This window comes from Synchiropus splendidus, chromosome 2 (assembly GCF_027744825.2).
Source record: "Synchiropus splendidus isolate RoL2022-P1 chromosome 2, RoL_Sspl_1.0, whole genome shotgun sequence".
NCBI classification, from domain to species: domain Eukaryota; kingdom Metazoa; phylum Chordata; class Actinopteri; order Syngnathiformes; family Callionymidae; genus Synchiropus; species Synchiropus splendidus.
The window spans coordinates 16502949-16518010 of NC_071335.1; the positions used below are offsets into that span (position 1 = coordinate 16502949).

Below are 15062 nucleotides of genomic sequence, written 5' to 3' on the forward strand. Positions count from 1 at the left end.
AGCAGAAGAGCAGTGAGACAGGCAGGTCATTCTAATGAACAAAATAGCTCTATCTGCAGTACATTTTCACTGGGGGAGTCAAAAGTAAGTTTCAGATCAGAGTGTTGTCCTTCTTATTTGTTTATGGTCATTTTGATTCGCGTGAGTGAGCTTGCTTTTTCTGCTGCCGTGCGCGGCCTTCTCTCCCACAGCCAGATGAATGGACTCATCAGTCTTGTGTGTGGGGGTTGGAGATTTGAGCTCTCTGTGTTCAGGCAAGTCGCCAACAATTTAAACAACCCACCAGTTTTCACGCGTTATTGCTGAAATGTTACATGTCTGATCTGTGATTTTATGATATGGAATAAATATTATATCACTCAACATTACCCATGTTTTTATGCGCCAATTTCTATGTGTCAAGTGGTTCTTGACTAGGTTCTTAGGTTCAAATGCAAACTGTGGTGTTTGAACGACAAGACGTTGACCTGCAGTGTCTGTCACACTCACTCACACATCAAGTCAACTTAACCCAACACTGTTTCAGAGACATCCAGAGGTCATCTAGCAGGGGTTTCACTGTATATTAAAACATAGATATCACAGCAAATGCAGTTCAATTTTCTACAAAATGTTCTTCAGTGTCTCAGTGAATCGACCTGCTGATGAGTTGCTTCTTGCTTTGATGTTGGTGAATCATTAAACTATTATAAACTCATCAAAGTTCAGAGTCCAATTTATCTTTGAATATATATTAAAATGAACAAGGTTATTTTATGTTTCCTGACTTGGGTCATGGTTGGTCATTAAGGGCTTATGGATTCTCTAAAGCCAGAGTGAAACGTCACGAAACAAAGAACATTTTCTGCATTTCCTGGTGACTTCATGACTTTCGTTTTGATGCAGTGTTTGGTTCATCATTAAACTGTTTTATTGTGCATCTGCTACGTGTCACTTTGTGGTCTGTCAACACACTGTCATAAAAGGCACAGTCAGATTGTCAAATCTCCTCAGTCACCAACTGGAATGAAACACTCAGGATTGAGACTAACTTCAGAGTTGATCTGCAACATATTGGGTCCAGAAGAACTGAGCTTAACTTCAATATGGACCAGAGACTGAAGAGAGGAGACTTGCTCACAGGTCAGTGACTTATAATACAACTAGATTCTCAGTGCCAGTAGCACATTTTAGACATAGATGCCAAATGAAAAGAGTTGATCACACCATTGTAATTTATTCAGACTTATGGACAAATTAAATTAGTTAAATTCTGGCAGGACGGTGTCGAGTCCAGACGTGTAGTTTTCGCAGCGTACCCACATAAACTTGCAAAAAGAAGATGAGAGGGATGTCAGAAATATGGATGGCACTTAAATCAAAAAAATCAATACCCAGACGAGCAAAGTCAAGAAATGAACCCCTGTCTGAGGAGGAAAAGAGCCCCTCTTTTCAGCACCCCCTCATCTAACCCCTGCCCTAACATGGCAGCTCTGCATGGCCGGCAAACAAGCTCACTGGTTAATTCAACCCTGTGCTCATTACAGTGAATGTCACGGAAGAGGAATGAACAACTGAATGTTCATAAACGCAGGTTTATGGATTAACGTCACCCTTTCCAGCATGTGATGGTACATCACTCAGCTCCATTACCAATGTGGCAGGATGACACGTCCCTTTTTTTGAGACTGAAACATTTTATCTCGGGGATTTTCAAACCCTCGACCAAAAGCGTCCAAAGAGAAAGCTGTGACTTCGGTTGGTCACTTTCTCTTTTTAAGCAATTTGTTAAGAAAATTTTGCAACATAAGGGAGGTTTTTGGAGAGAGGAACGTGTGGGCTACTTTGCTGTGTGGGTGCTGCCCCCGCGATCCAACCTCAGCTGAGCACTGGACAATAGAAGACGATTCTTTGATGATTGAAGATCTTGTGACACTTGTTTTGTTTGTGTGAAGGTGAAGACTCTGCTGAGACTAGGGGCAGAGAAGAGGGAGATCCCCCATCTAAACAACCTTGGTGTGGGGACTATGATGACCAGACCAGTCCTTGGAGGTGAGATGAAGACCATCAAGAGTGTAAACCATGTCAGAGCTCCAATCCCTCCTCCATCATCATTCTCACTGCAACTTATGTTTTGAAGACCCAAGCTGCAGCCAGAGCCACCTGGACCTGGGCAAAGCTGTGTGTCTTTGAAGAGCGATCACTCGATGAGTAGACCGATTGACTTCAGAGGAGGAGCGGAGTCTTCAGGTCTGAGGTGAGTGTGTCCAAGTGGGAGATTCTCAGGTCCAAATAGACTCATATAATAGAATCAGAGATCAAATTCCTCTTCACCAGGACATCTGACTTCTGCTCTCTACACAATGCAGTGATTCACCTCACCAGCAGGGAGCGATGAAGCCTCAATTCTGAACCTCAAACGTTCACAGTTGTGACTAACAGGCCTAATCACTTCTTCTCAGAGTGGATCACCACGTCTCAGAGCATCTCAGTCAACAACATCTCTCACATCTGGAGTCCACCCGGACGGTATGAACATGAACACGTCAATGTTCTCAGCAGAGAAGTTCCTTCTATTCACTCACATTTACTTTAAATCCAACTTTCCAAAGTTTGTGGTCTTTGTGTTTCTGGTTACGACCCACTATCTGACTGTCTTCTCTTATGATTCTGCTCCAGCGGCTGGAGGAGAAGTTCCTTGGCTATGTAGACAGAGTCTGGAGGCTTCTGAGGCCAGGTGACCCAGAACCTCCAGAGGCTGAGAAAGAAGGGAAAGGGAATAGCATCATGGAGGAAATTCTGAGGATTGCTGTTCATTTCCTGAAGGACATGGAGGAGGAGGACCTGGCCGAACGTCTGTGGAGCAGTAAGAAAAAAAAATCGCTTCCAAAATGATGAAGATGAAGAACAGTTGTGCATCAGCTCTGTGTGTCCATCTACAGTAGAAGAACCAGAAACTGAAGCAGCATCACACTCGAATCTTCTGATTGATGTGACTTCTCTCTTCATTCAGGAAGTCATGCTGCTGATTGTGGACGTCGACTGAAGAAGAGGCTGCAAAAGAAGTTCCACAGTGTGTCTGAGGGGGTCCCTAAAGCAGGAAACTCTGTCCCCCTGAATCAGATCTACACAGAGCTCTACATCACTGAGGGGGGCACAGACCAGGTCAACCAGGAGCATGAGGTCCGACAGATCGAAGCAACAACCAAGAACCAGACCAGAGCAGAAACAACCATCAAACAAGAAGACTTCTTCAGATGTGCAGATGAAACAGAACGACCAATCAGGAGCCTGCTGACGAAGGGCGTCGCAGGCAGTGGGATGACCCTCCTGATCCAGAAGCTGACTCTGGACTGGGCTGAAGACAAAGCCCACCACAACTTCCAGCTCATGTTTCCATTCACCTTCAGAGAGCTGAACCGACTGAAAGAGAAGAAGTTGAGTTTGGTTGAACTTGTTCATCTCTTCTTTCCTGAGGCCAAAGAATCAGGACTCAGCAGCTTTGAAGGAGTCCAGGTTCTGTTCATCCTGGACGGTCTGGATGAGTGTCGACTCCTTCTGGACTTCAACAGTCGGGTCCTGACAGACGCTACAGAGTCCACCTCAGTGGACATCCTGTTGACCAACCTCATCAGGGGGAACCTGCTTCCCTCAGCTCGCCTCTGGATCACCTCACGACCTGCAGCAGCCAATCAGATCCCTCCTGAGTGTGTGGACATGGTCACAGAGATCAGAGGGTTCACCGACCTTCAGAAGGAGGAGTACTTCAGGAAGAGGTTCAGAGATGAAGAGCAGACCACCATCATCTCTCACATCAGGAGATCACGAAGCCTCTACATCATGTGTCACATCCCCATCTTCTGCTGGATCACTGCCACAGTTCTGGAGGACATGTTGAAGAGCAGAGAGACCAGAGAGCTGCCCAAGACCCTGACGGAGATGTACATCCACTTCCTGGTGGTTCAGGCCAAAGTCAAGAAGCTCAAGTACCATGGAGGAGCTGGGACAGACGAGGTCTGGACTCCTGAGACCGGGGAGATGATTAAGTCTCTGGGAAAACTGGCTTTTGAGCAGCTGCAGAGAGGAAACTTGATCTTCAATGAATCAGACCTCACAGAGTGTGGCATTGATAGCACAGCTGCTTCAGTTTACTCAGGAGTGTTCACACAGATCTTCAGGGAGGAGACAGGACTGTACCAGAACAAGGTCTTCTGCTTTGCCCACATAAGTCTTCAAGAGTTCCTGGCTGCCCTTCACGTCCACCTGACCTTCAGCAAATCTGGGGTCAACCTGCTGGACCTTCAAAATCCCTCAGAGACTGAGGTAAAACCTGGTCTGAAACAGTTCTACCAGTCAGCTGTGGTCCAGGCCCTGGAGAGTCCTAATGGACACCTGGACTTGTTCCTGCGCTTCCTCCTGGGTCTTTCACTGAAGACCAATCAGAATCTTCTGAGAGGTTTGTTGACACAGACAGGAAGTAGCTCCTGGACAAACAAGAACATATCAGAGCTCATCAAGAAGAAGATAAGTGAGGATGTGTCTCCAGAGAGAACCATCAACCTGTTCCACTGTCTGAACGAGTTAAATGTCACGTCTCTGGTGGAGAAGATCCAACAGCAGCTGAAATCAGGACGTCTCTCCAGACGTCTGTCTCCCGCTCAGTGGTCTGCTCTGGCCTTCATCCTCCTGTCCTCTGAGGAACAGAGGGACGTGTTTGACCTGAGCCAATACTCTGCGTCAGAGGATGTTTTTCTGAGACTGCAGCCTGTGGTCAGAGCTTCAAACAATGTTCTGTAAGTGGATCAAACCTGAAACATCTCATCTAATACTGAATTACAAACCTGTCTCCATTTATCAGGCTGAGAAGCTGTGGACTGTCAGAGAGAAGTTGTCCACTTCTGTCCTCAGTCCTCAGCTCCCCGTCCTCCAGGCTGACACACCTGGACCTGAGTGACAACCAGCTGCAGGATTCAGGAGCGAAGCTCCTGTGTGCTGGACTGGAGAGTCCACACTGTCACCTGGAAACTCTGAGGTCAGAGCACAAGTTGTATAAAACCTATGACTATCCCGGTTTCTATGGTGACATCAGACTGAAGACCATGTCACATAGTGTCTCCATCATTGTATATTCATTAATCTATAACACGTATTCATAAACACATTGATGACATTGCTCTCTTTCTCAGGTTGAGACTCTGTGGCCTGTCAGAGAGCAGTTGCCCGTCTCTGTCCTCAGTCCTCAGCTCTCCGTCCTCCAGTCTGACACACCTGGACCTGAGGGACAACCAGCTGCAGGATTCAGGAGTGAAGCTCCTGTGTGCTGGACTGGAGAGTCCACACTGTCACCTGGAGACTCTCAGGTCAGTCCTGCTCCGCATGTGGACTGTTCTACTGCATCCATGATGTTCTGAAACACTGAGTGAAGGATGTTTCCTTGATGACAGTCTGTCAGGGTGTCTGATCTCAGAGGAAGGCTGTGCTTCTCTGGCCTCAGCTCTGAGATCCAACCCCTCCCATCTGAGAGAGCTGGACCTCAGCTACAATAATCCAGGAGGACCAGGACTGGAGCAGCTGTCTGCTGGAGTGGAGAGACCAGACTGGAGGCTGGAGACTCTCAGGTATGGACAGAGCAGCAGAGCTCAGACTGACTGAGCTCCACTGAGACGTTCAGAACAAACATTTGAGCTGCTTAGGCTCACCATCTGAATAGAGCACAATTTACCAAACTCTCGTTGTTTCTTCATGAGATGTTCTCACTCTGGACACCAGTGGAAGCAGGAAGGAGACGCCTATTTATTTTGTCCCACTGACCACAAATCATTGTCTGTCTTTCTTCCTCCAGGGTGGACCACAGTGGAAAACAGAGGTTAAGACGCAGTCTGCTCAAGTGTAAGTTGGATGTCATTGGCTTGATGAGAACTGTAAAATTTTCATCGACAGCAACATCAACAATACTATGCATTCAAAACAAAACAAAACAGTTTTATGTTCGCATATATATATATATATATATATATATATATGTGTGTGTGTGTGTGTGTGTGTGTGTGTGTGTGTGTGTGTGTGTGAAAAAAACAAACTCATTTATCTTCTTGAAGTTCAACTGCCACTTTGAGACTATAGGGGACGCTACTGCTCCATTTCTACTTGAAGAGAAGCTTCATCACGTGTCTACTCTCCACCAGATGTCTCTCCTCTCACACTGGACCCAGACACTGCCCACCAGCGCCTCCTACTGTCCGACAACCACAAGAGAGTGAGACACGTCAGAGAAGACCAGGAGTATCCAGAACATCCCGACAGGTTTATCGAGTGTGAGCAGCTGATGTGTCGAGAGGTTCTCATTGGTCGATGTTACTGGGAGGTGGAGTGGAGAGGAAGAGTCCGGATCTCAGTGACTTACAGGAGAAACAGAAGAGATGCCGAGTGTCTGTTTGGAGACAACGATCAGTCCTGGAGTCTGGACTGCTCTCATGGTGGTTATTTCGTCTCTCACAATGGAAAGGAAACGGTGATCCGGTCCAGCTCTGTCTCTAAGAGAGTTGGAGTGTTTGTGGACTGTGCAGCTGGATCTGTGTCCTTCTACAGGGTCTCCTTCGACGCGCGGGACCACCTCCACACCTTCTTCACCTCCTTCACTCAGCGACTGTACCCAGGCTTCTCACATTGCCCTGAGTCTTCCGTGACTCTGTGTGACTTGACCTGGGCAGCTGCTGTGTAGTGTGTGCATGCTGTTTTCCATGTTAGAATATGTTTGTTCTGCTGTCCATGAGACACCACTGTAAACAATGTATTGCACATGACAGGGCTGTCGATGGCGCAGTGATAGCCTCCAAATAAACCACCTAAGATCAACAATATCACAGGGAGCAAAGTGAAAGACGCTGGTGTGGAGGACGGCAGTGCTGAGCTGCTCATACGTCACTTGTGATTGGAAACACATGATGACCTCAGCAAGTGTTGTCTCAACGCTTAGCTTCATTTTCTTTGTGCTGAGCTGCTTTGTCATTATATTTGCTGCTTTGATGAACTTAATATTGTCTTTTTTTTGAGAAATTCAAAGTTTCCAACAGCTATTAAAGCTTGTTTGTGATCGGCTCTTCTGTTGTGCTTCTCAAACGATCTCAAGTGATCAAGATGTTTGGTCCACACCACACTTGAGCTTCTGAAAACACTGATGGTGGAAAGATCTACCTTTAGTCGACTGTTTCAGCCGTCTTCATCGTCCATGTTCATCGGGTGTATTTCCATCCTCGTCTGTGCTTGTCATCCATGTAATCTAAACGTACCAATATTTTAGCCTACATGAAACACTCGTATAAAAAGTGAGACAAACGCGAGTAATTTATGAAATAGCTATCTAAATCGCCCTCTTGTGGCTGCAATGAAAACTGCAGGACATTTTCACCTTCAGATGTTCTTTGATTCGAAAGCAAATTGGTCTTTGACCCATGAGTCACCGACATGTTGTTCTTCTTCAGCGTTACGACTCCAAAATCCCCAGGGCTCCTTCATTTAGCTGTAACATTACAAGTTATTACCACACCTCACACACCATCACACTGCTGACTAATACATATATAATGCTGGCAATAATTTTGTTCTCCATATCTGCTGTAACTCATGGCATGGATCTCTCTGGGGTTCTGTGAAGTGACAGTGCATTTGCTAGAACCAACTCAGAAAATTCACGACCACAGGAGTCTCACCCGCAGACTCAGACACATAGGTGGTGCTGTGTTCCAGGATCCATAAGCTTTGCAAAAGGTTTGTCGTCCATTTTCAATCTCTTCACACCCTGCACATGCAGTGTTCACTTGTCTATATCCAGGCGCATCTCCCCACTCAGTCTGACAGTGTGCGCGGAGTTGGATCTTTATTTCATTCTATCCATGTTCAGAAATGTACTACCTTTGAAACCGGCCTCTGGCGTGTAAACGCAGCCTGAGACACAAACTGCATCAGAAGACACAGACTGCTGTGGTCAGGTCTTTCCTTCAAACAAAGATGAAGATTCAACATCTTTGTGATGTCATTGCTGTGACATGACATAGTGGCTGCAGGTTTTTTAACTTGTGCCGTCGATAAGAACACACTCAATGGAGAAGCCGATCACAAAAACAAGTTTAATACGTTTAAGCAAACTTTGAATTTCACAAAAAATGACAGTTATGTAGCTGTGAGTGAAGTGCAGTTATTAGTTGGCCTCCTCGTCCACCCCAGCGTCTCCAAGTCGTTTCAGTGTGTCTGCGCTTCAGTGGTCTGTTGTGATAGCAAGACAACGCCACCCACATGGTATGTCGAACAAGCACATGTCCACTCTACACAGCTGCTGACTCATTCAGGTCGCATAGAGTCACAGAAGAATCAGACTGATAGAGAGTAAATCCTGGGTAGAGTGGTCGAGAGAAGGAGGTGAAGAAGGTGTGGAGGTGGATCCAAGCATCAGTGGAGACTCTGTAGAAGGACAAGGTTCCTGCTGTACAATCCACAAACACTCCGACTCTCTTAGAGACAGAGCTGGACTCGATCGCTGTGAAGTCACCATTGTGAGAAGCAAAATATCCTCCATCACAGCAGTTCAGACTCCAGGACTGATCGTTGTCTCCAAACAGATACTCGGCATCTCCACTGTTTCTTCTGTAAGTCACTGAGATATAAATTCCTCCTCTCCACTCCACCTCCCAGTAACAGCGACCACGCAGAGCATCTCTACAAAGCAGCTGATGATATTTGTGAAACCTGTCGGGATGTTCTGGATAGTTTTGGTCTTGGCTTCCTTGTCCCACTGTCCTGTCGTTGTTAGACAGTAGGAGGCGTTGGTGAGCAGTGTCTGGGTCCAGTGTGAGCTGACAGACATCTGATGGAGAGAAGACACATGCTGAGGCTTGTCAAGGAAGTGACCTCCTCTTCAAGTTCAAGATGAATAACAAGTGAGATGACTCTGCTAGTTTGGTCAAATGTTTCATGAACAGAGTTTCAAAACACGTTTGACTGAGTTAACTCCTTCTCTCCTGAGTGTGAGGGCTCCACAGCACTTGACTAGTGTCCATCTGGACATGGTGTAAAGTTCTCATCTTGCCAATGACATCAGACTTACACTTGAGCAGACCAGGTCTTAACCTCTTCTGTCCACCGTGGTTCACCCTGGGGGAAGAAACACACAACCAAGTGTCAGTGGGACACACAGACAGGCCATTTGTCTCCTCCATGCTTCCACTGGTCTCCAGCAAGAGAACATGCCATGGAGCCATGGAAACAACCCTGTTCAGATGATTAATCAGAGAGGCTACTTGATCAAACTGTCCATACCTGAGAATCTCCAGCCTCCAGTCTGGTCTCTCCACTCCAGCAGTCAGCTGCTCCAGTCCTGGTCCTCCTGGATGATTGTAGCTGAGGTCCAGCTCTCTCAAATGGGAGGGGTTGGATCTCAGAGCTGAGGCCAGAGAAGCACAGCCTTCCTCTGAGATCAGACACCCTGACAGACTGTCATCAAGGAAACATCCTTCACTCAGTGTTTTAGAACATCATGGATGCAGTCCACATGTGGAGCAGGACTGACCTGAGAGTCTCCAGGTGACAGTGTGGACTCTCCAGTCCAGCACACAGGAGCTTTGCTCCTGAATCCTGCAGCTGGTTGTCCCTCAGGTCCAGGTGTGTCAGCCTGGAGGACGGAGAGCTGAGGACTGAGGCCAGAGGTGAACAACTGCTCTCTGACAGTCCACAGAGTCTCAACCTGAGAAAGAGAGCAGTGTCATCAAGAAGTCCATCTTCTCTTCACTCAGATAAAAACACACGTCTGGTTCTTTCTTCTTTGGTCCGGTCAAACTCCAACAATAAACAATCACATCTGTTTGTGACTCACTGGCAGAGAACATTGCGATAAACATCATGACTTCTCCGCAGCAAGACATTTATTTGTCAACGTTGAAGGAACTGGGAACACTTGTGTCTTATTAGAAAATTTACATTATGAACAACACAACATGAAAGCAACGATGGAAAAACTTGTAGAGAATATCTTCAGTCTGAAGTAATGATAGAAAGCAAGAGCACCACAGCAAGTTGTGGAGATATTTGGATGACTTTGGGGGCCTGCAAGAGACTGTCAGACATTTTTAACAACTTGTGTTCTGACCTCAGAGTCTCCAGGTGACAGTGTGGACTCTCCAGTCCAGCACACAGGAGCTTCACTCCTGAATCCTGCAGCTGGTTGTCACTCAGGTCCAGGTGTGTCAGACTGGAGGACGGGGAGCTGAGGACTGAGGACAGAGGTGGACAACTTCTCTCTGACAGTCCACCGCTTCTCAGCCTGATAAATGGAGACAGGAATCAAACAAATGTGGTATGTTGATGTGTAATTCAGCTCAGTTGAGATGTTTCAGGTTTGATCCACCTACAAGACTTTGTTTGAAGCTCTGACCACAGGCTGCAGTCTCAGAAAAACATCCTCCGAAGCAGAGTATTTGCTCAGGTCAAACACATCCAGATGTTCTTCAGAGGACAGGAGGATGAAGGCCACAGCAGACCAGTGAGCGGGAGACAGACGTCTAGAAAGACCTCCTGATTTCAGCTGCTGTTGGATCTTCTCCACTAGGGAAGTGACCCTCAGCTCACTAAGACAGTGGAACAGGTTAATGGCTCCTTCTGGAGACACATTCTCACATAATGTCTCCTTGATGATCTTTGATGTGTTCTTATTAGACCAGGATCTTCTTCTTGTCATCCCCAAAAATCCTTGCAGGAGTTTCTGGTTGGTCTTCAGTGAAAGACCCAGGAGGAAGCGCAGGAGCAAGTCCAGGTGTCCATTTGGACTCTCCAGGGTCTGGACCACAGCTGTCTGGTAGAAGTGTTGGAGATCAAGTTTGACCTCAGACTGTGGAGGAGCTTGAGGGTCCAGCAGGTTGATTCCAGAAATGGTGAAGGTCAGGTGGACATGCAGAGCAGCTAGAAACTCCTGAAGGCTCAGGTGGACAAAGCAGAAGACCTTATCCTGGTAAAGTCCTGTCTCCTCCCTGAAGATCTGTGTGAACACTCCAGAGTAAACTGAAGCAGCTCTGACGTTGATGTCACACTCTGTGAGGTCTGATTCATAGAAGATCAAGTTTCCTCTCTGCAACTGTTCAAAAGCCAGTTTTCCCAGAGACTTAATCATCTCCCTGGTCTCAGGAGTCCAAACCTCGTCTGTCCCAGCTCCTCCATGGTACTTGAGCTTCTTGACTTTGGCCTGAACCACCAGGAAGTGGATGTACATCTCCGTCAGGGTCTTGGGCAGCTCTCTGGTCTCTCTGCTCTTCAACATGTCCTCCAGAACTGTGGCAGTGATCCAGCAGAAGATGGGGATGTGACACATGATGTAGAGGCTTTGTGATCTCCTGATGTGAGAGATGATGGTGGTCTGCTCTTCATCTCTGAACCTCTTCCTGAAGTACTCCTCCTTCTGAAGGTCGGTGAACCCTCTGACCTCTGTGACCATGTCCACACACTCAGGAGGGATCTGATTGGCTGCTGCAGGTCGTGAGGTGATCCAGAGGCGAGCTGAGGGAAGCAGGTTCCCCTTGATGAGGTTGGTCAACAGGACGTCCACTGAGGTGGACTCTCTAGCTTGTGTTAGGACCCCACTGTTGAAATCCAGAGGGAGTCGACACTCGTCCAGACCATCCAGGATGAACAGGACCTGGACTCCATCAAAGCTGCTGAGTCCTGATTCTTTGGTTTCTGGGAAGAGGAGGTGAACAAGTTCCACCAAACTCAACTTCTTTTCTTTCAGCAGGTTAAGCTCTCTGAAGGTGAATGGAAACATGAACAGGAAGTTCTGGTGGGCTTTGTCTTCAGCCCAGTCCAGAGTCAGCTTCTGGGTCAGGAGGGTCTTCCCAATGCCTGCGACGCCCTTCGTCAGCAGGCTCCTGATTGGTGACTCTCTGTCAGGTGACCTTCTGAAGAGGTCTTCTGGTCTGATGGTTGTTTCTGCTCTGGTCTGGTTCTTGGTTGTTGCTTCGATCTGTCGGACCTCATGCTCCTGGTTGACCTGGTCTGTGCCCCCCTCAGTGATGTAGAGCTCTGTGTAGATCTGATTCAGAGGGACAGAGTTTCCTGCTTTAGGGACCCCCTCAGACACATTTTGGAATTTCTTCTGCAGTCTCTTCTTCAGCTGACGTCCAGACTCAGCAGCACGACTTCCTGAGTGAAGAGAGAAGTCACATCAGTCAGAAGATTCTGGAGGACGATCTTCTGCTTCAGTTTCTGGTTCTTCTACTTTAAATGGACACATCATGCACACATGCCCTTCATCTTCACCATGTTAGAGGTGTTTTAGTCTTCTTACTGCATCGGAGTCGCTCAGCCAGATCCTCTTCCCCCATGTCCATCAGGAGGAGAACTGTTATCTTCAAGAACTCCTCACTGATGCTCCTCCATTGTTCCTCAGACTCCATAGTCTCTGGGGGTTCTGGCTCATCTGCGCTGAGAGTCATCCAGACTCTCCCCACGTACCTGAGGAACTTCTTCTCCAACCGCTGGAGGATTCATAGAGGAGGAAGTCAGAGTGATCGTGGATCATCTCCAGAAACTCAAAGACCAGAAACATTGTTTCTGTTCTGTGATTCAGTTCAAGAGTGCCTGAGGAGATGGTGCCTTCACTTCACTTCATTTCATACCTGCCGTATGGAGTCTAGATGTGACATATGCTGATGCTCTGAGATATGTTGATCCACTCTGGGAAGAAGTACATAGTTTTGAAAGTCACTGAGTTCTTATCGTGTTAAAGGTCCTGAACATCAGTGAGGAGAAGGTTCCATCCAGATGTCCAGACACTGCAAGAAGAACATGAACCTGGAGACGGTTTATCTCACCTGTCCTCTAAAGCCTTTAATTCACCTTTGAAGTCAATGCCAATGTACATGGACTGGTCACTTTTCAGAGACACACAGCCGAGTCCAGACTCCTCTGTTCCCTCCTGATTGATCCTGATGAAAACACAACTGTCATGTCTTTCTCCATCATGTTCTTCTCAACTTCATGTCCTCAGACTGTTGGTGTAGTGAGTCACTGCATTGACAGAATTGACTGCAGGACAGATTGGTGCTGTGACGTGGAGCACAGTCTTGGTGGTCCTCATCTCACCTCTGAGGACTGGTCTGGTCATCATGGTTCTCACACTGAGGACGTACAGAGGTGGGTTCTCCCTGCTCTTTGCCCCGAGTCTCAGCAGAGACTTCACTTTCACCTTCACCTTGACACAAACACAACAGGTCTCATGAGATTCTGAAATATAAGCTCCCTCCCTCCCTGGTTGACGTGATTCTACAGTGTTTGTGAGGTCGTATAGAGTCGTATAGAGCAAGAAACACAGACGTCCCACCCCTTAGTAGCTTTCTCACAAGCACCTCTCTGACTGGCAGCACCAATTGTGAGCACCCCCACCTCACGGGGTCAGTCTCGTCAGCCCTTCACCAGCATGAGGAAGAGTGTGATTCATCTGTTCTGCACGAAAAACCTCTTTTCTTATTCATCCGAAATTCACGTCACTTCCTCTTATTTCTGTCATATGGATTATTTGGAGTTTACACTTCGACCTCAGCACCAAGACTTAGTCACTGACCTGTGAGCAAGTCTCCTCTCAGCATTCTCTTGTCCATGTTGGAGCTTCTTCAACGCTGGGATCTCACCCCAACCGTGGATTCTTTGGCGTTGTTGTCGAATTGAAGATGATGCTGGTCACAGTTTAGGAGAACAAACAAACAAATGTCGTTCCTGCAGGAACTCTGGAAGCTGCTCATAATTCAGTGAGTTTTGATCTGAAGTGTTCCAGTTGAACCACATTCTCTGTGGTGCCGGGAACTCATAGAGCCTGCTAAAGGTGTGGTCGTCACGGGGATTTTTGTATGTGCTGTTTCCCTGATGATTTGATCAACAAGTGTTTGACAGTGAAAATGTATTATGTATGTATTATATTTGCTGGCGGCTCAATGTTCTTCTTTATTGTCGCTTTTATTTACCTTTTTATTTACTGTGTTCAAGTGTTGATACACCATCATTTTGTTTTTTAATTGACATTTTATACAGCCAAGTATTGAACTGTCAACACATGAAACTGCCAACTGCATGTCAAATGGAAACACATGAATAGCAGAAAAATGTATCTACTTCATATTGTCAAGTGTGACCGAGAGTAGACAAATTAATTTTGTTACACTGCAGTTTATTGTTTGCGTTGATTGGTACAGAAAATGACGAAAACCTCATTTTTAATGTCAATTTCATGAAAGTGTTAGACAAAGTGTCCCTCTTGTGGAGGGCAGGGGTCCTGACACAGATGCATGCAGGCAGAAACAGAAGTCTGGTCTTTCTGATTATTTTAGGAGAAAATAATGAGATACATTAAAATTCAGTGCAAAACAAAGAATGTCTTGGTCCATAAAGAAAAAGGAAGAACTCAATGTCAAAAGTGAAACCGCTTGGCTGCACAATGAGAAAGGACGAGCGAAGCAGATAAGAGAAAAACAAGGAGGAGCCCCATAACAGTGACTAAACTATGAGGTGGAAACTGTGTTTTTGTGATGCAACTTTCCCTGTGGAGCAGAACAACTCAGTCAGTGACTTCAATGCTGTGGATAGCAACATAAGACATGTGGACATTCTGTAACTGATCATCATTGTGGCAAATTCAATTTTTGTTTCCACGTTTGCCAAAGCAATTTCTTTTGCATGGTGTTTTTAAAACACGAGACTGAAATGTAATCCTGAGCCCATTGACACAGACTCACCGAACTGCACAGCTTTGGGCTGTAGGAGGATACCGGAGTGCCCGGAGTAAACCCACACAAGCACACACACAGTGAAAGGACTGAGGTTGCCCCAAGCTGGAAGCATCTTCTTGCTGTGAGGCAGTTGATCAAACTCCTACCCGCCCACCTTTCTCTCAGTGTGTGAGTGTGTGAATGCATGCGACACCTGGACAAGTTCAAGGAAGCAGACATGCACAAGGTTTGTACTTATTTTGGATTTAATAGCCAGCAATAACATGGGGGTTGCGATTGACAAAACAAGTAGAGCCGTGAATGCATGCATTCATATGTCACTCA

The 15062-nt window shown here is 46.6% G+C and overlaps 2 protein-coding genes and 1 long non-coding RNA gene across 4 annotated transcripts; 1 reads left to right on the forward strand and 2 right to left on the reverse strand.

Moving 5' to 3' along the window:
- Positions 1 to 934: 934 nt before the first annotated feature.
- LOC128753958 (NLR family CARD domain-containing protein 3-like) lies at positions 935 to 7060 on the forward strand. The gene is made up of 11 exons (XM_053856211.1): positions 935 to 1122; positions 1935 to 2031; positions 2120 to 2236; positions 2442 to 2508; positions 2659 to 2845; positions 2993 to 4772; positions 4838 to 5011; positions 5166 to 5339; positions 5424 to 5597; positions 5822 to 5868; positions 6165 to 7060. The coding sequence occupies exons 1-11, from the start codon at positions 1086 to 1088 to the stop codon at positions 6698 to 6700; spliced, it is 3390 nt and encodes a 1129-aa protein (XP_053712186.1). The 5' UTR covers positions 935 to 1085; the 3' UTR covers positions 6701 to 7060.
- A 113-nt stretch (positions 7061 to 7173) lies between these two features.
- On the reverse strand, positions 7174 to 7921 carry LOC128754002 (uncharacterized). The gene is made up of 3 exons (XR_008413893.1): positions 7689 to 7921; positions 7388 to 7498; positions 7174 to 7258 (listed from the first exon to the last, which is right to left on the reverse strand). It is a non-coding gene; the product is annotated as an uncharacterized LOC128754002 (long non-coding RNA).
- A 193-nt stretch (positions 7922 to 8114) lies between these two features.
- On the reverse strand, positions 8115 to 13774 carry LOC128753957 (NLR family CARD domain-containing protein 3-like). Of its 2 annotated transcripts, XM_053856208.1 has the most exons (11): positions 13580 to 13774; positions 13102 to 13210; positions 12831 to 12944; positions 12636 to 12693; positions 12305 to 12494; positions 10380 to 12159; positions 10118 to 10291; positions 9542 to 9715; positions 9292 to 9465; positions 9080 to 9126; positions 8115 to 8839 (listed from the first exon to the last, which is right to left on the reverse strand). In XM_053856208.1, the coding sequence occupies exons 1-11, from the start codon at positions 13614 to 13616 to the stop codon at positions 8301 to 8303; spliced, it is 3396 nt and encodes a 1131-aa protein (XP_053712183.1). In that variant the 5' UTR covers positions 13617 to 13774; the 3' UTR covers positions 8115 to 8300. The 2 variants fall into 2 exon arrangements, with proteins under 2 accessions (XP_053712183.1, XP_053712184.1); XM_053856209.1 differs by lacking the exons at positions 13102 to 13210; positions 13580 to 13774 and having other exon boundaries at positions 12856 to 12945.
- Positions 13775 to 15062: the final 1288 nt, after the last annotated feature.

Coding starts and splice junctions, on each gene's coding strand:
- LOC128753958 (XM_053856211.1), top strand. CDS start 1,086: ATGGACCAGAGACTGAAGAGAGGAGACTTGCTCACAG. Junction 1,123..1,934: donor GAGAGGAGACTTGCTCACAG/GTCAGTGACTTA, acceptor GTTTGTGTGAAG/GTGAAGACTCTGCTGAGACT. Junction 5,340..5,423: donor TGTCACCTGGAGACTCTCAG/GTCAGTCCTGCT, acceptor CCTTGATGACAG/TCTGTCAGGGTGTCTGATCT.
- LOC128753957 (XM_053856208.1), bottom strand. CDS start 13,616: ATGGACAAGAGAATGCTGAGAGGAGACTTGCTCACAG. Junction 12,945..13,101: donor GACCAGACCAGTCCTCAGAG/GTGAGATGAGGA, acceptor TGTTTTCATCAG/GATCAATCAGGAGGGAACAG. Junction 12,495..12,635: donor ATCTAGACTCCATACGGCAG/GTATGAAATGAA, acceptor TGAATCCTCCAG/CGGTTGGAGAAGAAGTTCCT.